Source organism: Neodiprion fabricii, chromosome 1, assembly GCF_021155785.1.
Source record: "Neodiprion fabricii isolate iyNeoFabr1 chromosome 1, iyNeoFabr1.1, whole genome shotgun sequence".
Classification (NCBI taxonomy): Eukaryota; Metazoa; Arthropoda; class Insecta; order Hymenoptera; family Diprionidae; genus Neodiprion; species Neodiprion fabricii.
Window position 1 is genome coordinate 1,099,631 of NC_060239.1, and position 23,954 is coordinate 1,123,584.

The following is a 23,954-nucleotide window of genomic DNA, read 5'->3' on the forward strand; positions in this document are numbered from 1 at the left end:
CTTGTACGGTAGGCGAGATGGTCGGTTGCCAGCGAGGCGAGGAGCCGTTAGTGGTTCCGAATATCCCCGAAGCCCCCCTTTTCCCCGTGATTCGGCGCCGCGACTCGGTCCAGCGAAAGCGCGCCGAGATCAGCATCAGCATCAGCATCAGCAGCAGCGGAGGGAACCGGGAACGAGAGCAAATAAGTGCGAGAGCCGAAGAACCAAGAAGGCGCGCGCCGATTCCCGAGGGTCGACGACGCCGTAGGCCAGTTGCGGCAAACGCGTGGTCGGCGTCGCCTCTTCCCCGCAATCCCGAGTGTCCGGCATCCGATCCAGAATTTCGCACTCGCATTTCCCATCTCCCGACTATCGGACTTACTCGATTGCTTCGTCGAACGGAAAGCACGACGCAGGCGGGCTTGACACGCCGCATAAACACGGAGTAACGATTTTTACCGATCGAGTCGCAGATCCATCCACCCGCCCCCCACACACCCCACCACCCCAGGGAAACTACTACGGGTGTATCGTACGAAAAACGTATAAGACAGGAGGAAACGGGAGGTTGGATACAGCCATGAGTTACGCGGGGTGAGTTTCAAACTTTTCCTTACTTTATTTTTTTTTTTTGTTTTTGCAGTATAAAATTGTTATCCGACTAAGGTGAGCGTACCGGTTATCGACCCTGTCCCAATTACTGACCTTTTTTGGTCGCGTACGTTTGGTTCTCACTATAATAAATTTATAGTGTCCAACCCTCTAGCAATTGGTTTTAGTAATCGAGATATTCACAATTTGTGCCGTCTGTTTTTATAATTTTGAAATATAAAAGGGTCAATAATTTGGTCTAAACTCGTCGCTGACTGGTACGCTTACCTTATTTTTGATACCGTTTTTCTTTACTTTTCTCCACGGTAAGTAGGCATACGAAAAGCAAGCGCACTTTTCACACGTTGTTGCACATTCGACGAATCCTGGCGCTCTATGCGATACGGCGGCTTGAACGTGGATCCGGAAGTGGTTTCGAGAAACGGAGGGGGGGAGGAAATGATAACAGTCCGGTGTTTTAATTCCGTGAACCGCCGCAACGTGCGCAGGACCGCTGATTATAACTCGATTTGTATTCGCGAGGTGATTCGCGCTTGCGGCATATAACTTTGATACACATGTACCTTATACTCGGACGAATTTTAGTCATCCTCTCGTCTATTTGTGTACCCGATCCAATTTTGGAAAGGCTGCTTGCACTTTGCTGAATATCCGAGCAATTTTTACTATTCTATTATATTCCAACTTTTATTCGTTTCAACGACGTTGTTATTGCCGCTTTCACACAATGCGTTATTACACGCAAGTCGTATTATATCTCCAACCGGTTTTGCTATGTACCTACGGTTATCGTAAGAGATAAGAGCTCGTCTAGTTGTCGTTTCACTCACGCGTAACGGATAGCTTGCATAAGGTGTGCTATATGCAAATTTTGTAATATCGATTGGTATGTAAATCGGTCCAACGTATAGGTACCAAGAAACGAATGATTTTTGAGGATGGCTGAAAGATCAAAGAAAGAAAACTAGACAATTATTATTGCCTAGGATTTTTCAAGACCTCGAACATTCGTACGCATGAGAATTCTGGTAATTGAATCGTGTTTTATGTTTTATCGACCAATTTTAACCAGAACTGAATTGGCCGGTGGTACCGGTTGAAAAAAAAAAAAGAAAATAAAATTTAAAAAAATGAGAATAAAGAGAGGAAGAACTCGACGTTATTCAGTAACGCCCACGAGGAAGGAAACTTGGCCGTTGAAGGGTTATAAAATAGTAATACCCAACTCCGTGTGTGCGATCCCTCGTCGGCGATTCGAAAGCGGAAAAACGGCAAGGCGTGGGTGCGGTTTTCGTGTAAAATGCGAATATATCGTTACCAATATACAAACGCGATCGAGAGATAGAGTAACCAACGTGTTTCTTAAAATAAGAGTAAACGTGAGATATCGTATATTGAGGGAAAACGATGGGAACGGAATATATTCGGATCGCTCGATAATATAATCGACGGAATGATTTAACGGTGAAAGAAGCTAATGGGTAATTTGCTGGTACAAAATTAACCCGCCCTCGACGATAAAGATAAACGGTGACAATTCGCTGGTGGGATTCTACCTACCGATTTATCGATAAGCGGTCTTCGGTGTCGCATGCGAGCGGTCGAAACGCACAAGGATACACCTTGTAGGACTCGCGTGGGACGGCAAGCCGACCCCTGCACAGAAATACTAGACGTTAAGCTTTGACCCAGTTCCGCGGTAGCCCAGAAAAGCGGAGAAGATTGGTGAGAAAATAAAGAAAACAACGCGGCGAGGAGGAGCGGCGGAAAACGAACGTCGGAAAATGTACGCCGAATTAGAGGGGGGGAATTTTTAGGCTAGCAAGTAAATGAAGAAACTGGTCCGAGAAATTTCCCTCTGCGCATTTCTCTATCCGTCTGTCTCTCTCTTTGCAGCGCTGCAACTGCAGCGTTTTTGTTGCGTTATAAGCGGGCTAAAAATATTATCCGACTTATATACTCCCGTGTAAACTGGATCGGCGAATGGTTTGTCGAACAATACAATCCGGGATTAGAATTAAACGGCTGGTTCGTTGCCCTCCGTTTCCCGCGGGTTAAGAATCCCCTTCGAATTCTTCTCCTTTCGGCGAAACTTGAATTTTCATTCGTTCGGCACGAGATCTCCCGGGACGCGTCAATGACACCTTAAACTAACTCGCGAACGTTGGCGGCTGCTGCATGCATGTGCCTGCAAGAAATACGGTTTCTTGCCACGTGCTGCCGGCCGGCTGCTCGAATAGAAATTGGTCTATTTTCAAAATCCGTCTCACCGCAGGTGGTGACTTTAATAATTATAATTAATTGTGCACATTCGTCGGAGGCTCGTCAAAGTGCAGGAAGGACGAAACTTATTGTTTCGTTATTAACCGCTCGGCCGATCGACCGAGGTGTAATGACCTATCGGGGGCAAGGGGGGATATAGATCGAATTTGTAGAGATAAGTGAATACGAACGAGTAAGTTAATTAGTGGATGAAGGGAGGGAAGGAGGGAGAGATGGAAAGCATTTCTATGCTCGAAGGGGGGGTGAAATCTCGCGTTGAGTATAGTATAGAGGCATCGCCTAAAAATAAAATAATCGGAAGCATTTTATACTCGGTGGTAACGCGCAGGTCAGCCGGAGTTAAAATTAACCACGCTTTGCGCGTCTACCTAAATACATTTCTTATAGCTATAGAGGCATCAGCATCTTGGCTGGGATCCCGAAACGAAACCGCGACCGTCTTCTCGTCGCTGTTCAAACACGTATATCTTTCGTGTAAAATTATATATCGATCGCCGTATAATTACACGCCCAGGTATCGAACTGCCCGCTGCGGCTTATCGATCTAAAGAGAATAATCCGAAACTGCTTTCGAAGCGCGGCGATGAAGAGCTGAAACTCTCGTAACGCATCGTTCCTGATCGTACGTGGCGTATAAATTATACCCACGATTATAAACAGAATATTTCACATGGTAGAAAGAGAAAGAGTTGAAAAGTTGTACATTTATTTCCATACTTTTTTACAATATTCATCTATATTCTGTACCGTCGTTGATATCGTTACGATTGTGTTATTCTAAACTGTAAACAGGCGAGCGGTGCCAATTTTCATTGGATCCGAGGATGCTTGCCACGTGTAGAAAAATCCCCGTGTGTATGACGCCCTGTTATCCCGTGTTTTTTTTTTTTTTTTGTTTTATCACGGGTTCAAAACACCCGAGTGGAAATTTTATTCCTCACCTGTCCGAATACAGTCTTCTGATTCCATGTTAGTACAGATAAGAGCTGACGACGAAGAACAGGAGAAGAAAGAGCGGCGCGTGACCAGAGACCGTCTGCAAAATGTACACACGTCACGGATCTGCCGGAACAGATCGTGACCGACTTGTGAGATTTAGTTAAAAGTGCTCGAAAGTCGGCGACGCCGATTATAGACGATGACGAGGGAAGCCGAAAGAGGGGAAGGGACTCATAGAAATTGTTGAACGCGTTGCATGCGAATAATTTTTATGTAGGTATATGGGGCATTCCGTGACGTCTCGATCAAGATTCCAACTCGACGTCTCGGATTGGCTTTACGATTTTTTTTACGAAAGTAGGTGACGAAGAACGCAGTTGAAATTATTTTTAAGAATATTTCGATGCAGCTTATCTGAAGACGAATTAAAAACTTGAGAAAAACCCACCCTCCTAAGTCTGAGAAAATTCAGACAAATCTTGTAAAATATAACAACATTTTTGATACCTGTCGGAAGATGGAGATTTTTTAACTACCATAAATGAATAAGGAAAACAAGAAAATAAAATTATTATTATTGGATTGCATTTTTGACATAAGAATGGACGTAACAGCTCTTTGCAATATCTCTGAATAGACATTTTTCGGCCCATATTATAACGAGCTTTATGATCATTCTTATGTAAAAAAATGTAATCCCATAATAATAATGTTTATGTTTTATCTTTCTTATTTATCTTTTGAAGTTACGACATCTCCATCTTGTAATGAGTGTCAAAAATTTCGTTATATTCTATAAGACTTGGCTGAACTTCTTCAAATTTTAGAAGGTGGGTTTTTTTTTCAAGTTTTTAAATCATCCTACTTCGGATACGCTGGGTCGAAAAGTTCTGAAAAAATTTGCGGTCTCATTTTTTTTCACCTACTTCCACATAAAAGAAAAAAAATGATAAAACCAATCTGAGACATGGACTTGGAATCTTGGTCGAGAAATGGAATGACCCATATTCTTGCGCGATGACGAACGACGATGATTGTCGAAATTTCTTTCCGTTTGTTCGAGAGAGAATGAAGAAGAAACGGGTGAAAATTTTTTCGACGCTCTGGCTAAATTTCGCATCGTTTCGTCCCAACGATTTTGAATAAGATTTATAGACCGGTTTAGCGACCAGACATCACGGCTGGTTCCTCCTCTTTCAATCGAACAGGTGCCGAGCTCGTGTCTCGATCCTTTTCATCCCCGATAATTTATTGCTATTAGCGATACTGAAAGATTAAAAATGAAGCTGATCTTGAGCCAAGAGCCGCGTGCTCTGAACGTGCTTCGTATTTATAACGCTTAACTATGGTCAACCAGTACACAGGTACGATGATGGGGTTATGGGTTTTCAAGCGAAAAGTCTTTAATTTGAAATTACAGAAAGACAACGACGGATTCATTTTTTTTGGAAATTTTTTCCAAAACGTGCCTTGACAGTTTTGGTTTCTATGAAATTCCAAATTTTCAATTGCAGAAAATGCCAGATTGCTATCCAAAAAAAAAGAAACAAGTTAATCCAGATGTGTCGCATCAATTTGTCAATGCAGCAATTTTTTTTTTTAGAAATGGTCAACATCCGTTATAGCCGAACACGCGGCAAAGAAAAGTGTCGATAAATATATGAAAGGCATGAAAAATAAAAAAAAAAAAAACCTATGTTGCAACAGCGAAAATTACATTGCAAGTGCGGTGAAAACTGGCAGAATTGAGAAAAGTTTTTCCGGTATCTCGGTATCAAGGCCCGGCGAAATTTTCGGCAATGGTAAAAGGAAGAGGAAGAAAAGAAAGATAAATAGTCCGTGTATAAACCAATTAACGCGGACTACGCCTACAATTCGCGTGGCTCGAGGCCAATGACGAGCTTTTCCCGTCAGTCTTGCACGTCTAGGCGCTCGGTCTAAGATAAGGTAAACTAGAGGCGAGCCAAAGATAAAATTATTATTGAGACTCCCCCACGGGGAGGGAGAACCAGGGAAGAGAGGAGTGACGAGAAATACGCGGTGTACGAGACTTTTCTTCTTCCGCAAGTTTATAATACCTACATTAGGAAGGTTTATTTTTTTAACTATTATTATTATTATTATTTTTTTTTTTTTTTTTCAAGGTGTCACTCGAAATATTTGTGACAAATACTGAAAAAAAGACTGTCGTAAGACCTGGAGGAGGTAGGAAAATATTTCGAGGTCGGTACCAATTATCGTAATACTTTTTATTTATTCTTTATAGCCACCTCTAAATATTTTCCTACCTCCTCCAGGTTTTGCGACAATCTTTTTTTCACTGTTTGTCATAAATTCTTCTAGTGGCACCTTAGACAAAAAAAAAAAAAAGTTAAAAAATGAACCACCCCAACGTGTATAGCCGTCAGATATCAGAGGACGGGGAACCGGGATGAAGACCGACGAAAGGCCGATGGCCGCGATGTCGATGTGGGTGTTGAATTAATATAGAATCGACGCAAGGTCACCGCCTGCCGATATAATTGCGCCATTCTCAGGAGCAATGAATAATAATAGGTGTAACCTGTGCGTTTATTTTCGCACCGAACGTCGCGAGGATCAATCTCTTGTTTTTTTTTTTTTTTTTCTACTCTAGACGTTTCGACGATCCGTCAAAGAGTCGGAAATAATTCGACACGGGAAAAGTGCGAACGATTTGAACCTTTCAGTCACAGTGGGACGCTCGGCGTCCCGCCTCAAAAATTTCCATGTCCTAGCCTCAACACGGTTTACTTACAAATCTTCAAACGATCTTTGTTACTTCGTACAACCCGAAAAACCTCCGAGTAACAAAATTCAGACAAAAATATTTGGTTTTAAAGTTACGTGACTGAAAGGTGTCTAAATCGTGTAATTTAGGTGTAAGAACGTGTAATTGAGTAATTTGGCTCGAGGGCCAAAATTTTTTCCGCGAATCAATTACACACGTGGGTACGAAACGCAATCGAGGACCGCTCTCTGTACTCTTTCCTCGCACTCACTTTCCTGAAAAGTTGACTCATACTCACGATCGGAGAGATCTCTCCATTCGCAACGCGGTGATTCTGAATTTAACTTACTATCCGTGATGTTATATCGCACGATGTATAACTCACGTACAATGTATACACGTGAAGAATATACAGTCAGCATATATTGCACGTTTATTTGTGTAGTAGAAACGGTGACAGGGGTGGTCTGTGTGTTGTCTGTCTGTCCGTCTGTCTGCGTATCGCAAGGCCTTCGAAAGACGCGGAGCTCACTCGCCTGCACATATCCCTAAAAGGAAAAACATCGCATGTACAGAAACACTCGACCAGCGAAGGTTGAGTCCGAACAAATATGGGTTACCAGTTACTCGCTGGCACTTGTAGCGAACGGTGGTTCGTTAACCGACGTCGAGGCGGAACCTAATATCTTCTTAGTGCCGGCTGTGAGATTAGAGCGTCGAATAATTATCATAACTCCGAATACGCGCCGTGAGGATCGGTCCGATCCATCGATCATAACTGACCCGACGAGTGAAAGTCATTTGTGAGAATAAACTTCGGGGTTATTTGGATGTAACTGCGAAGTGAGGTAAAAGGTGCAAAGTGGATCGCACAAGTGTCACGTTTTTTGCGAATCGGTTGCAGCTGGGGAAAAATTTTCGGGAAAAAAGTCTGTTTTCTTCGTGATACTCGGAGGTGATCGGTCTTGCAAAATATCGATCATTTCACTCCTGTGGCTGTGGTTTCGATATTAGCCAATCGTGCGGGCACGTGTACTTGTACCGTGTACTTGCTGTAAACTCGAGATGAATTGAAGAAAAAAGGGGGGGGGGGAGATGAAAACAAATTATGCATGACGCGTGTGGATATTGTTGATGTATACAGGCACAGACTTTATGTCACTTTTATAGTCACCTCGAAGACTCGAGGAGAGAAAGAGAAAGATAAAGAGATATATTGTAACGATAAACATTGTCCGCCTGTACGTGTAAGAACCTGGCTGTCGTTGCGGATTGTTTGGAAGACAAATCCTTATCCGTTGAAAAATGTTCGAGAATATGCACGATAAGTTGGGTACAACATTCGAAACAGCGACGTTGACGTAGCTCGACTCGAGGGCATCGGTGCAATTTCAATTAGCATTCCTCGAGTTCTGTGTCTTCGATAAACTGACGCCAATATTTCCAGCCGGTGACATAACGCCGCGGCATTCGGCTCTCTTTATTATCATGTACGTATTTTCCCCGCTGATAAAGGTACGGGAATTTCAACGTTTTGTTCGTTAGAATGTAGGGATGGGATAAAGGAATCCAGAAAAACACTCATCGTTCGCTTCGCATCGTGTATCGACGAACTTTTACTCGTCTTATCGATATCCTGAGATATTTATGTCCCTTATTTATATTCCTTTAATTAAATTGGTAAACAAATGTTCACTTTTTTTTTGGTGTATCATGAAAACTTTGAACTGATTATGTTAGGAACAAGGTTTGGTATTACGGAATTGATTTTAGAATATTTCATATGTGTTACAGCTACAGTTGTACCATTAAAATTGAATGTTTTTCGTTTCGACTTGCCTTTTTTGATTCAGGGTGTTTTGTTATTTATTGGAAACTGATCAGCTGGTATTTATAGTAAGTAACAAAACACCCCGAATGAAAAAGGTAAGTCAAAACGACAAATGTTCAATTTTACTGGTATAATAGTAGCTGTAACACAAAAACTAGATCTGATCGAATCGAAATAAAAATACTGTTTTATAACGAGGGTAGATTATAGGTATTTAAAACTTAGTAACCACCTTACTTGTTACAAAATTTTCCCGACCAGCGTTGTAAGTGCTCTTCGGTTTTCCACTTTAGTAATTGTTGTTTTCTTCTCTTCTTACAGGAATCCAGACTCTGCGCCAACAGGTAAGAATAATTCCAAATTATCTTCTCGAAAGCAAGTTCGCCAATCGGGCAGCAATAATTTTGTCAACTCCTTCTAATCCTCTGATTCAAACCTGCGTGAAACAAAGGAGACGAAGGTGAGAGCAGAAGCAGATTGAAAAACCGACCAAAACAGATGCCTTCGATCTTGGAATTTCCGGTCCGATATGCCCAATCCCGGATTTCTCGAAACCGTAATGGCACGTCGAATCGTTAGAAAGTCTTTAGACACCCGAGCCACTTGTTTACGGCTATATTTATAGTATCGATGGTTAAAGTGGCGACGACTTCTTACACCCGTCATCGGATTCTCAATGAGCTGTCCGCCAGGTTTAACTTGCACTTGTAACACGCGGCGTGTTCTTACATATGTCAATTTACTACCAAGTACATTATTCCACGCCTCCGCGTAATGCTACACAGAAATTTGCTTCTGCTTTCTGCACTTGTTGTTGGTCAAAATGACACGGAAAACGTTACGCGTGATAGATCGGATGCAATTTCTTTTCTTCTTTCCGTTTTTTTTTTTTTCTCATCTGTCTATCTAAATTTCAGGATTCTCTCCTGCCCCACCCCCGCCTCCGCCACCCCCACCAGTTCCTGGACAAGCGCCAGCCTTAAGGATCAACACCGCAGAGGTAAGATCGAAATTCTGGAGCTCCAGTCGCGTCTCTGGCATCACCGAGTTTGCGAGGAGATAAAATCTGGTTGCGGGACCAATCAAAGATCCTTTTGTCGACGGTTAAAGTTTTCGGTGAAACGATATTGAGATTATAGATACGTAGACGAGAAGTCGAGCCGTTCGATTTCTCAACCGTCTTCAATTCTCTTTGAGTCTCTTCAATCACGTTCGTTAATTAATCTCTTTCGCACGCACGCAGCCTCTTTCCGATGTCAGCAATGGTGAGTTTTTTCCTGTCAAACTCGTGTCAGCTGTATAATGCACTTATATATCTGTAACGCGTTTATACACGATGTACGTATAAATTATGGTAAAAAAAAAAACCATTCGGAGTTTCCAATGAGTCACCGAACCGTGTTCCTTGATTATTGCAGACATTGGTCCAGTAGCAAAGCGGCGGTGTATAAACCGCAAGAGTAATAATAGCCGTAAAACGTCGACAGGCCTGCTTTGTGATTGAAAAATATTATAATCTTTATGTGTTATTTTTATTTTCTTTCATTCTGATGTTAGTTTTTTTCATTTTTTCTTTTTTATTTTCTTTTCTCCTTTTCCATTTATTACTGCAAGAAGCGAAGCAAATACGCGAACAGAAGCGGGGTATAAAAAAGATGAATAATTACACGGTGCGTTTCGTTTATAAACCGGCGGATTCTTTTCGCCTCGGTTTATTGCTGAGGTTGTACGTCTTGTATATATATCGCACAGCCTACGGGAACTGCTTGAAAGTTGAGACGAAACCCGATAGCGAAATCGCGCGTTTTATGTGTCCGCAACTATCGTTATCTCTCACCTTTTACGTCACGTGATTCCATTCAATTTTACACGCGAAAACCGCGCATCAGGAATTTGAATCTCCGATTATATTATATCAACTGTAACATGCCCGATTATAGTTAATGAAAAAATTACCGAACTTTTCGAAAAATGACTTTTTCCATCGGTTACCACGCCCTCGGAATTAATTGCTGCAAAACCGCCGTACGTTCGATTTCGACTGTCGTATTATTATTAATAATATTATTATTATTATCCCGTTGTCGTTTGCTGAATTATATTTTAAACAATCGCACGATCATCGAAAAAAGAACAAAACAATAATAACAAATCGCAGGCACCGAGACCGAGGAGACCACAGAACAACAGCAACGACGCGTACGAACCGCCGGCCGCGATTCAAAACGCGATGATGACCAAAGACAAGAAACCTTTCACCTACACACCGGGCATGGGTGGGAAACTCGACCTCTCGCAAATCCGAAGTCCCAGGATGGCGAGACGCGTCGCTAAGAACGCGAACGACGAGGGGATCGAGGGGCCCCCGAAATCAGCCCTCGAACCGAAACCGACGACCCCGTCAGCCGGGCCCAATCTCTACGTTCAGCCCCAGGTCGCCGTTCCCGTATTTCCCGCCAACATCCCGACGCAGCCGTCGACGGTCAACAGGACTCCGGCGAGCACCCACGTAAATCGCGTCCCTTCAAACGGTGAGACGTCGCGTCGTTTTTATTCTCTTTCTTATTCTTGGTTCTCTTCGTTTCTTCATCCTTGCCGAATGTCCTTGCAGCATCGAACAACGGTCGAAACGAGGGCAAGGTGACCCCGATCACTATCGTTCCCAGCCTACCCTCCTCGCCCCAGACCCCGACGTCGCCGCCTCAGGTCACTCTGGCCAAGGCGCCGACCCCTTGGCTCCAGAACAAACCGAAGCAGCAGGAGGATCTGCCGGAGTGGGCGAAGCGAGCCAACGCCAACAAGCCGATCGAGGTGACGATCGAGAGCTCGATCGCTTCTCCGGTAACCCAGCAAAGCCCGCCACCCTCGAACCCTCAGCCTCAGTTCGCCCAGAGACAAGTCCCGGCCTCTCAGCCCCGGCAGCAGGATCGCGTTATTCCGATACGCGTGAGTGTCGACGCGAAATGTCTCCGTATCTCCGTCCGCTCTTTGACCCTCTTTTACTTATGCAATCCGTCCGTATCTGATACTCGCAGATCGAGGACAGACCCTCTGTGTTTTCGGTGAAAAACGAACCCGGGCATCATCAGCTGAAACAACCGCCGAATCAGCAGCAGAGATGGGGACAGCCTCAGGCCCAACAGCAGCAACAGATTCCGCAGCAGGGAGGAACTCGCATTATACCGATCATGGTTGACGACGATAATCAGTCTCAGGGGCGGACGATACCTGTCGAGGTTCACGGACCGAAAGTGTGAGTAAAAACTCGAGCATGTTTTCCACGCTGACATGCGAATCTAGGGTAATAAATTTCGCAAACCTAAAAACGACACCTAAAATGGGGTGAATTATCAAAATTGAACGAGGTGTATGTGAATATTTATTTAATATGAAAGAAATGACATAAAGGAAGAAAACAATAAATGGGCGCCATTATGGTTGCTTCTGCGACTGAAAGGATTAAACGACGATCGACGACAGATTTTTCGACGCGTCTTTAACCGCTTACGCTATTGGATCTCAGGGTAATTCAGAGAGGTCCACCGGGGGTGGCAAATCAGCAAGAACCCGGCCCCGTGCAGTCGAGATCGTTCCGAGTCCTCCAGAAGATAACCGACACCGATTCCGACACCGACGTTGATGGTAATTCAGAACAAATACGGAAACTCCAACTTACCGAAGACGACAAAGTCCTGATGAACAAATTCAAGGAGCAAGGTAATGTCGCATTTCGTACGTTCTCAGGGATAACGTTTCGTCCTTGCCGTGTTATACAATTTCGTCTAATTATACCATCGATACGTATCCTTGACGATTATTTATTTCACCGACATTTTCATGTATGACTCAAAGAAGCAACGCTTGGATGAAAAATTCGATTTTATTTTCTTTTTGACATCCGAAGTTGATAAAAAAAAAAAAAAAAATACCACACAGGTTAACAAAAAGGGAAGAAGTTTTTTTTTTTGTTTTCCTGATTTTTCAATTTTCATGTTTCAGAATGAAGAATTAACGAATAAAATCATGATTATACGAGAAATCATCCCTCTGTTAACAACACTACAGCAGCGTAAAAACTGGAGCCAATCTAATATAATTATGATTTTATTCGTTAATTGCACGTTCTCAAATACCAAAATTGACGGAAAAAGATCAGGTCAAGAAACAAACATTCCGTTACTTTTTGTTGAACAGTGTGATAATTAGAACTCTGATCAATAATCTCACCGACGTAATTTCGCCAGTGTGCAAAGCAGTTTTACTTCCGACCACAAAATCCGTCCATATTCAAGATTACCGCTTCTCTGCGGTTTACCTTATATAACATCACCTACTTGTATCCATGTTCGTGCGGTTATACAGGCGATGGAATCTAATACAATCTCGCAATTTAATACCTCATGCCTAATACAATGTCGATATTAATTACGGTGTTACGAAATTATGGTTAAAATTCATTTTGACACTATTCCCACTCACTCTCTCTCACCTTCTCTCTCCATCTATATCTCGATCTAACTTATCTTTTATTTCATTCTTTTTCTCTATCCACACGACGCACGCTGCTGAAAATTTATTAAAATTTTGACAGTGGTATCTAGCGAACGATTATTGGCAGTGTGTTGTAATTTTGTTTGGTGAAGATAAAAAATAAAAAAGAATAAAAAATTCTGAAACTTTAAATCGGAAAATTACTGCAGTAATTCATGAAACGCACGTGTGACTTTTAATAGTGGACGGCGAAACGTATCTACACCAAGAAGAAGACCCTCGATATCGCGGTGCGGCGATTCCGTCTCGCGCATTCCGTTTTCTTCAGACAATGACTGATTCCGGAGAAGTACCGTCCACTTCGAATGGTATATACTACTCATCCTATACGTATATTTCAAATTTTTTATACCTCTTCGCGAATTGTTGTTTGATCTTTATCTCTCATCTTTTCTTTTCTTTGTTTGTTTGTTTTTTTCCCCGCAAATAATTTGGTATTATCCCACAGTTCGTTATCGATTCACGTTTAACGATCGTGTTCTCTTCTCTGCATGTATATACCGTGTGCATTTTCTATCCTAAGAATCGCACGTTTATCTAATATTATTTCATATTTTCCTATCCCTACAATTTTTATCACACGCTTCCTCACTCGCAACAGTATTGGCGCATACGCATTCTATCGCATTTCAATTACTGTTACAGACATTTCTTTTTCTCGGCTTTGGAGTCGAATATTCAATCTAACCCTATAAGTCGTTCCTATAATTATAATTCGCTTAATGATCGTGTACACATTACTAAACCTTGCGAACATAATTGCCGCATTTTCCTGAGCATGCGCAAATTTGACTGACGTTTTTTTATAACAGATTATGAAAAACGTCGATGGTGTGACTTTTCGATTGCTCGATTAACCGAACCCTGGTTCTGTGCCAGAGAAATCTGCTAGCGCCAGACTGTTGGAAATAAAAAAATGTGTGGACGGATTCTGAACGATCTCGCGATCGAGTCGCAGCGTTTGATTAACTGCATTGAGCCTGATCGCATTGTCTTAGGTTAAAAATTCCTCGCCCATTTTGGTTTCGCATTATTTCGCTGCTTTCAATGACCGAGTCGATCCATTTTTCAGCTCCACGTCCATCGAGCGCGATCAACAAAAAGCAGAACAGAAATTCAAAATCTTTCGGTAAGTTATGTGACGTTACTTTTTCTTCTACAAAAGCTAATTTATCTAAAATAATGTTTGATAGCGAAAGTATATTAAGTTTTTTAATTATTATTACAAGCATTACCAACACACATGAGTGTGTTTTTTTTTTTTCCATTGTACCAAAAAATAATTATTCGTTGTACAGAAGAAGCTCAGGCTAACCTGCCGCCAAGCGAGCAGCAGGTCCAGGAGCCAAAGAAATACATGGGGAGCGCGATACCGTCGAGATCCTTCAGGATGTTGCAGGCGATGACGTCACCTGAGAATATTGGTGAGTGATAGTTTGAGATTTTTTTTTTTAATCAATCCTCATATATATAATAACAATGATGATAATAATAATAATAATAATAATAATAATAATAATAATACAATCGTACGTAAAACTTGCCATTATACATTGATATATATATATATATATATTTATACAACATACGTGCCTATACAGCTATTAAAGAAAAAAAAAAAAAAAAAAGGAAAATGATAAAAAGAAAAAAACAACAAGCAAACATTTAAAAAAAAAAAAAAAACAAGCTTCTCCGCATATCTCATGAATAATTTATTAATCTTCAATGTTTATGTATATCATTCCATGACATATTTGCTAATATGAACTTATCACTTTTTTTTTCTTTTTAACGAAATAATACGTTTTATACCTACACATATAATTTTTTAATTTTATTTTTTTTTAGTCTAGTTCACATTTACCGATCGTTGTGCGCATTTTTAATATGCCATTGGAACATTGTTTTTCTTTCACTTCTTAGATCCTGTGTTCACAGGAATTAAATAGAAAGAAACATCCAGAAAATGAAAGCGAAATGCAAAGAAATCTATTACGAAATGAATATGATCAACAATCAAACAGACAAATTCCCCTGCGCCTGTATTAAATTAGATATATGCCTATTTTTCATAAATTATAACTGATGACGTGAGAGATCGAGCAACAGCTGCTCGCGTATATAATACTACACGCTGCTACTGAACTGACATAACTTCTAATTATACATTCTATGTATAATCATCGTACGTAGTATGAAATTAACGACAAGTACCTATATACATGTAATAATCGTTCAGCGATACTCGAGTATCAAAATTATTGTTATCATTTTTTCTCTATTATTACAATCTAAAATGAATTAAAGTATACATCGTTATACAAAATCGCGAATTGTTGAAAAATTTTTGTCTTCGCACTGTTGAATAATATGTTTGCAGAGCATTTTCGCACCCGACTTGAGATAAAAGTAATTCGATTTTTTTTATTTTAATAAACGCAGGCACGCACACATAACATAAACTCGCGTACGTGATGTTACAAGAAAATTATGCCGGCGTTATTGCGTTATAAATATATTCTTTTTTTATTTTCCTCTTCATCGTCCGTCTCTTTAATCGAACTCAATATCATATTCACGTAGGTTGCAAAAACAACATTCCAAACACGAGTCGTTACATTATGCGATTTCTCAACGCGATATGCATTTGAAGACAATTTTTACTCCAACAAAGTCCCCTACCTACGCTGTGAGGAGAAAATTTATTCTCTCCCGGTTTAATGTGAATAAATAAAAGTGCGGGGCGATGGCGATGGTAAATGGTTCACATACGATTGGGGTTAATTGCAATACGGACATATATTTTTTTCTATTCTCCTTCTTCTTTTTCTTCTCCATTTTTTTGCTTCTTTCTCTATACCTTATACCATATATCTAATATATCTGTATATTTCTCACACGATACTTCCCTCATTGCTGGTTCATAAAAATTATATCATTATGCAATAGTAAATTTATCACCGTCGAGCTTTTGGATTTTGATGCAACGTCCTCTTTCGCACGTGAAATATAATATTCATATCTGTCATATACGCATACCTATACATCATATGCATACATACATTACACGATACTTGTTAGTACGTAAAACTTAACTCGTTGAACGTGATTACGTAATCATTGCGGCATCTTACAAAACTGACTTGAGAATTCTTGATATTATAAGAATGTTGCATGTCGTTCGTTTATACCATATATATATATTATATATATTTCTTTTCTTTTCTGACCATACATACTTATATACTTTTTTGCAGTTTAAAATAATAATCATATAATGATAATAATAATAATAATAAAATAATAATAATAATAATAATAATAATAATTTTGCAAGCGTCTCGCATGACTACGTATATATATTTATATATATTATATACATATACACATTGCTGGTTGACTGGAAAATTTATTTCGTTGGGATGTGGAAAAATATAAGAATTTCGTAATCACTGGAAATTTCAAAATGTTCAAAGAATTGGGTATCATTATGTGTATCGATAAAATTTAATCTATACGGTTATATATAGCGTACTGCAGTTGGCGTGTGTATGAGTATGTATGATATATTTTTAAAAAAATAATTTTTAAATAGAACAATCGTAACAATACCTATGCAACTCGAACTTATCATATCAATTTTTTTGTTCCCCTTCCATCACTGCATCGATCTAGTCTTATATATACCTTAGTCTTATATACATCATACACCTACTATAAACCTAGAACTAATTATCGTGCCGCGTATTGTATACAATATATATTTTCCTTTGAACACAGGATTGAACATAATTTCTTGTACAATAATGTTGGATTCTTTTTTGTTTTTCAACTGTGAAAAATTTAATCAGCATAAAATATATACCGTTTACATAATATATTACTTTAGCGTTAAAGTGTCGCGAGAATCGTTGATTAAATTCATATTACTGTAGCGCGTAATAAGGCTGGTGATTGCTCGTTAAAAGGACACATATACATACATATATGTATAATGTCGGTACTAACGAATGCTGATAAGTGTACACTGTGTATATACTATATTATATACACGCAGTAGCACTGTCAGAAGTCAGAGGCAAGAATAGAAAAGGGAAGAAAACAAAAAACAAAAGTAAAAAAAAAAAGTTACAAAAAAAAAAAGCAGAAGCGAACGAAAAAAACGAAAAAGTCGCAAAGAGCATTAAAAAAAGCAAAGAAAAAAAATCAAAAAACCAAAAAAAAAAAAAAAAAAAAAAAAAAAAAAAAAAAAAAACAAACATCCACCAATAACGAAATGGAGTTGATTTTTGTCTGTATGCAATATGCTGTTTGTTGTAGCTCCGCAAGAAAATCGCCAACAAGATTTCACCTCTCGAACAGAGAATAGCGTAACGGGCAATCAGCAATCCGGTTTATTTTTCCCAAACTGTCCCTCGCCCTACTGGAACCCCGAGGGTGGCTGGTGGGGATACTACCCCGTCCAGTACGCGACGCCCCCGCCGCCACCCTCGCCGCAAAACGCCACAACCAACAATCCCATGCAACCCATTAACGTAGCATACAATCCGTACGCTTATTGCGGTTACGGGGCGGACGGGAACTCTTACGCCTACTTTCACCCGGCGATCTACGATCAAAACTACGCCCAGGCTTACGCGCAGAGTTACGCTAATCAAGGTCACGCCGAAGGTCAGGCGGACGCAGAAACGAGCCAAGTCCAAGTCCAAGCTCAGGCTCATTGTCAGCCTCCAGTTGATCGTCGAGCTTACGCTGTTCACGGCTACATGCCGATGCCCCAGGTTTACTCGGCGGGCAGCGCGAACTGCCGTCCGCAGACTTACAACGCAGATTTGAGCTACCGCGACGGAGTCGAGGAAACGGCCGAGGATCGGTCGGAAGCGAAGTTGACGAAGGGAGGGAAAGCCGAGAGGAAGGAACTCGAGTACCTGACGGTACCGAAGTGGACCTGCGCCAAGAGCAGACCTACGAACCACCGCGAGAGTACGTCTTTGAAACCCGTCGGACGTCGAGGCGCCGACAAGGACGCTTCGGGGTGTGCTCGCGAAACGGGCAACGAGGACTCCGAGAGCGATTCCAGCGATTCCGAGAACTCGGAGGACTCCGAGGACTCCGGTTCGACGACCTCGTCGACCAGCTCCGACAGCGGGTCCGAGTCCGAGTACCTGGCCTACACCAACGAGCCGATGACGAAGGAAACGGTCAAGTCACCGTCGCAGGAAAAAGACTGCCTACAATCGCTGTCGGCGACGACGATATCCGAGGACGGTTTCGAACACTCGTCGTCGAGACTCTCGTCGGACAAGCTCAGCTGCAGCGACTGCGACTCGGACGCCGACGACGAGTACCAGATCGAGTCGCTCAACAACGACTGCATACTCCCTCATCAGCTCAGCGTTATATACGAGGATTTCGAACAGACCGAGACCGAGAGCGAGTCGAGAAAGCTCGAGAGCGTCGAGGAGGCGGCGAACGACGAGCCTCCCGACGACACCGACAGCACAACGATCAGCGTCAGTCTTCCTCTGAGGTTCAAGTTCTCGGTGTCGGAGAACAACGAGGACGTGACGACCGTCGTCGTCGGCGACGGGGTGACGGTAAAGTCCGGGAGAACGGGGGATTCACAGGAGTGGATATCGAGGTCGCGGAGCGAGCCCGACGAGAGCAACGACGTTCACGTTAACTTGACGATAAAGAAGAGCGACACCACCTCGGTCGACTTCACCCTCAAGAAGCAGAAGGAGTCGCAGAACGAATCCTTCGACACCGAGTTCACTCTCGTCGACGAACAGACGAGGATCGATCTTCGGGAAACGAGCGACGAGTCCGTCACCGCCGTCGAGATGGATGGGAAGGCGAACGTCGAGGGCGAGGCTGATTGCAAGAGGGTCGACTGCAACGACAACGTCGAGACCGAGCTCACGATACGCAGGAAGAAAACCGACGTCACGAGGCACGTGTGGAAGAAGGACCTCGACCTCGAGGCGGTCAAGGACCTCGAGACCGTCGTTCAGAGCGAGGAACCCAGGGAGGACACCGAGAGGGAATACACGGTCAGGAATCTGACGAGCAACTCGGCCGGGTGCGGATTCGACGCCGAGTTCGAGGAGACGACGTCGACGGCGGCGATCGAGGAGGACAACGTTCACAAGGAGACCATAGAACAGAAGAGCCTCAGGATCAAGGAGCGCGATTCCGTGCGGACCGAGTTCGCCGTGAAGAAGGTGCGCGCCGTGCGGGATTTGGTCGAGGAGGCGGATTCGGAGAAGGTTGAACAGCAGGACGGGAACTCCCGCAGCGCGATGGCGAAACAGCGGCTGCTCACGGTGCAGAATTCGCGGGAGGAAACGGACGACGAGGACAGCGGCGTGACCTCCGACATGAGCAGGCTCATTTCCGAGGGCGACACCGACTCCGAGTGCGCCTCGATCAGGAGGATGAACAAGTACCAGAGGACCCAGACCCACTCGAGGCTCTTCAAGCTTCTCAACGACGACGCGATACTCGCCGAGGAGGACTCCTCGGAGGAGTGTTACTCGCCGGCGAGGCGAGAACACCTCAGTCTTCCCCTGAAGACGAACGTCTTCAACTACGACGAGAACTACTACTCGAACTACTCGAGCGGGATAACTTCTCCCGACTATTCGCCGCTGTGCGAACACTCGTGGAGGAGGATACACGAGGGGAGGTCCTTGGAATCGGAGAACAGCAGCTCGGTGACGACGCCGAACGAGTGCGTCGACGTGATCGGCGAGGCTCTCGGCTACGGAATGTTTCCGGTCGTCGACAAGCCCCCGCCGACCGACGACCCCTACTTCCAGACGTGGAAGAAGGTCGTCTCTCCGGTCGAGTTCGACTACGATATTCTGCCCTCGATCGCGTTCAAGAAGCTGAAGAAACTCGACAACGGGTTCGCCATCTCGCAGAGCAAGACTCACAGGATAAACGTTCTCTGTCCGAGGATCAAGAGCTCGAAAAATGTCCCGCAGGCGCTGCAGATCCAGTCGCCCCGGAACCTCGTCACCGCCGCTTCGTCCATTCCTTTCCTCTCCACGACATCCTCGTTGAAAAACGGCCACTGCTGATGGCCCGGCCGCAGGCCGAGTGAAGTTAGGCCAATTCATCCGCAACCACTGAGGAGCGTTCCAAGTTTTGTCTAGTTTCGCAGGGCTGGGCTTAAATCGTGCCCAGAAGGTACAGGCCACGTGTTTTTTTTATCTATCGGTACATATTATTTTTTATATTTATTTTTTAATCTAATATTATGTACACACCTCAGGATATATTATTATATACCTATTATTTGAAGGAAAAATTTATAAGAATTATCACGCTGCACCTCTTGTTGCCGTTATACGTGTATCTATCCATATGATTATTTCTCATATTCTCGTATATATATATGTGTGTGTATATTAGAGCGGTTCGTTTGAAATAAATTTTTTTCTAAGGTGCCACTCGAACAATTTGTGATACATATTGAAAAAAAGATTGTCGTAAAGCCTGGAGGAGGCAGGAAAATATTTAATGGTCGCTACTAATTATTGGAATACTTTTTATTGATTCTCATGTCTACGCCTCACAAACTTGTATGTATATATTGGTACATTTTTTTCGTATCTCGGTCCAATCAATCGTTCATCAATCAACGACAAACTGCGCCTAACGATTCCGCGGTTGGCTGCTCTCGTCTTTTATCCGAAAGATTAATCTTCTCGGAGAAATTTGGATAACAGTTTTTGTTACCGAAAGAGGAGCATCGCATCACCTTAATGTCCCGATTTCGTTTTCAGTATTAATTTTTATGAACAATGATTAATTGGACCACGATACGAAAAAAATGAACTAATAGTAAGTCCGTAAGGTCTAGATATAAAAATAAATAAAAAATATTACAATAATCGGTAGCGACCCCGAAATATTTTCCTAACTCCTCCAGGCTTTACGATAATTTTTTTTCAGTATTTGTCACAAATTGTTCGATTAACGCCTGGAGAAAATTTTTTTTTTTTAAACGAGCCACCCTAATGTGTATATATATATATACACACACACACACACACACCTTTATCCCCCTTTTAATACATAGTATAGACATGCAAACCCAACGATGTGCAATTGAGAGTCCGTCGTTCAAATCTTCAAAACATACAAACTGATCGCGGCTTATTAATTAACAGATTATTGTTCAGATCAGTGGTGAAGCAATGTACGTACCTTCGTACCTATTGCCTGATCATACAATCATTATCGGTAGCAATATGCAACGGCCACTGCTGTATTAATTAAAGTACGTCATAAGACACCCAAGATTCGTGATAAAAATGAAGAAATTGTGATCATGATGAATAATCGTCCTTAATATGCACACTTATTCACACTGTTGTCTAACGTTCTAATTGTCTATACGAAAATATACCGAAAACAGACAAAACGTCACCGCTTTATATTATATTCTTTTCACTATCATCGTTATCATCACTCATGCACAGTATTGTTTTCGCTGATATTGTGTTTCACCGGTCTGATGCAGAGACGAGCGAGTTAATAATAAATAAACGCTTGTAGCGCAGACACGCACACATGTAACATATTACATCATCGTGAAGTAATTTTATTTTTTTTTTTTACAAAAATATAACATCACACTGTTAAATCATTTACTAACATGAAACGAACTATACGATTTACGAACGCAGTACGCTGTTATAATTTTATGCGCCTATGTACACTGTAATACAATATACACGTATACGTATACCGTATAATAACTCGATGCTGGATCGATGTAGTAGCTTAAATAATAGTTGGGTGGGCATGTTTATATTATACGTCGTTTTTCTTTGACGTCTCCGTTTTCGCTTGTGATAATAATGATAATTGACAAATAGCAAGACACGCATTTTTTTTTTTTCACAAACGATTTTATTCTCTCATCATTTATCTCACTCGGGCATCGTCGGTGTGTAAAATTTGTTTTTTTTTTTTACTTTTCAACATGTTTAACCGCCCGCTTTTGCTTTAATCGTCAATAATCATGGATAAATGTGCTAATGATTAATCGTTGTCTCGTACCTACCTATAACCGTGAAAAGCTCGTTAGTAATTTTCTTGTTTTTTTGTAACAGTATTGGATATACGAGTACTGTACGATATACGTGAATTGTGTATGTATATTTATTGTCAGAGACTGACATATAAGGGTCACCGTATGGTATTTATAACTGTTCCGTGTTACATATCTTCGGACTGAAATTACTTCTCGATGCTTTTCGAGTTTAGCGAATATTCCTACGTCGGTTGTGTTGTTTTCTTTTTCTCTCTCTCTCTCTCTCTCTTTTCATTTTTTTCTCATCCCGAAAATGCTTTGCAATAATCCTTTTCGACGACACACTCTGTCTCGACCGATGTGTAATTTTGATTCCCGTTATACCTACATATGCGTACAGACAATATACCCCGATTCTCACGTTTACGATACCGATCGTTTTACCAAACCAAGTCCGGTCTGCCGGAATTTTATTATAAACTTTACTTTCTCTAAAAACCGCTTCGCAATAATTGAACGCTCGTTTTTGTTGTTATTGCTGTGTAGTTGTAGTTGTAGTTGTAGTTGTAGTTGTAGTTGTTGTTATTGTAGTTTTATTCATTATTATTATTATTATTATTATTAACGCATTCAATCACAGATAATTAGCATACGGTCGATATGATTCTTAGATGAAAAATATTGTTCTTAAAAAATTGTCTAATCTAAAATCCAATTTAATTGAACAACTTGTACTACAACCTTTATTATAAATCCGAAAGTATATTTTGGCCTGATTGATGGGCGGATTAATCGATCCGATTGACTGGCTTAGAAATTAAACAAAATCTTAGGAAATTTTTAAAGTTTCTTTTTCGTTTTCGTTTTGTACCTATAACGATGACACGTGATGTACGGCCCTAATAATTCGTTTCCTTTCTTTTATTTTCAGGTCCAGACCAAACTGATTACTAAACTGGCGCGGAGATAATTACTTATCGTAAATGTGGCGTTGCTAGTGTGTTTTTATTTAATTGTTAAATTTAAACAAAAGAAAAACCCAAGAAAGTAAGAAAGGCAAGGATAAATAACAATTTTTTTCTTACATCTCTTTGCTTCTTCTTCTTCTTCTTCTTCTTATTTTCATTTTTTAAGGAAAAAAATAATAATAATCCGCGATATTTATAATAAAGAATAATAATATTAATCATCATCACAATTTAACCTCTGCCTCGAAATTTCGCAGTGTGTATATATAATACATAATTATACTATATCGTTTCGCGAAATTCTTATATTTTGTAATTTTTAATATTCTCAATCAACAAGTGCATACATCATAAATCATACGGTGGTAAATGTATTTAAAAACGGTCAGAGATGAAGGAGAAGAATTTTCGAAAGTAACCAGAGAAAAAAGAGAAATCATCAGAAAAACACCGCGCGCAAAGGTCGTGAGAAAACAGTTGCACGAATGGTCGTATAATTTCTATAATGTGAAACATCGAATCGACAGCCTATTGATACATTATATACACATATAATTTGACGATTATGCTTCGTTTAGTGAATATGCGTTGTCGATCGTTTGGTGTGTTTTATAATGAGCGGTTTATTCTTCTTCTCGACATGTGCGCAAGAAATTATAATCGACGACAATTACATGTCAGGTACAACGATCCTGGTAAATGTACTTTACTGCCACCGGGTTACGCGATCGAATCATAAAACAACAATAATATGCAATTCACCATACAGGAATCGTGAATACAATGGAATTACAGAAACCGAAACATCGCACTTTTATTACAATTTAATATATCGCGTAACAATAACAGTAATAGTGTTCTTACTTCGTCTTTTGACTTTACGAGAATGTCATTTGAAAAAAAAAAAAAACAAAAAAACACCTGTATTATTTGTACATGTATTAAGTTGTGTAAAATAAATTATTATTTATAAAATCACAATGATACCGCCCG

At 41.2% G+C, this 23,954-nt stretch overlaps 1 protein-coding gene across 5 annotated transcripts; it reads left to right on the plus strand.

Moving 5' to 3' along the window:
• Nucleotides 1-23,384, plus strand: LOC124185889. 5 transcript variants are annotated; one of them, XM_046577133.1, is made up of 12 exons: nt 5-573; nt 8,715-8,737; nt 9,311-9,393; nt 10,552-10,924; nt 11,005-11,339; nt 11,429-11,646; nt 11,917-12,110; nt 13,127-13,252; nt 14,017-14,073; nt 14,243-14,368; nt 17,265-20,168; nt 22,925-23,384. In XM_046577133.1, the coding sequence occupies exons 1-11, from the start codon at nt 560-562 to the stop codon at nt 20,027-20,029; spliced, it is 4,314 nt and encodes a 1,437-aa protein (XP_046433089.1). In that variant the 5' UTR covers nt 5-559; the 3' UTR covers nt 20,030-20,168; nt 22,925-23,384. The 5 variants fall into 5 exon arrangements, with proteins under 5 accessions (XP_046433102.1, XP_046433089.1, XP_046433099.1 ...); XM_046577143.1 differs by having other exon boundaries at nt 17,265-20,138; XM_046577144.1 differs by lacking the exon at nt 5-573 and adding an exon at nt 7,177-8,052.
• The last annotated feature ends 570 nt before the right edge of the window (nt 23,385-23,954 follow it).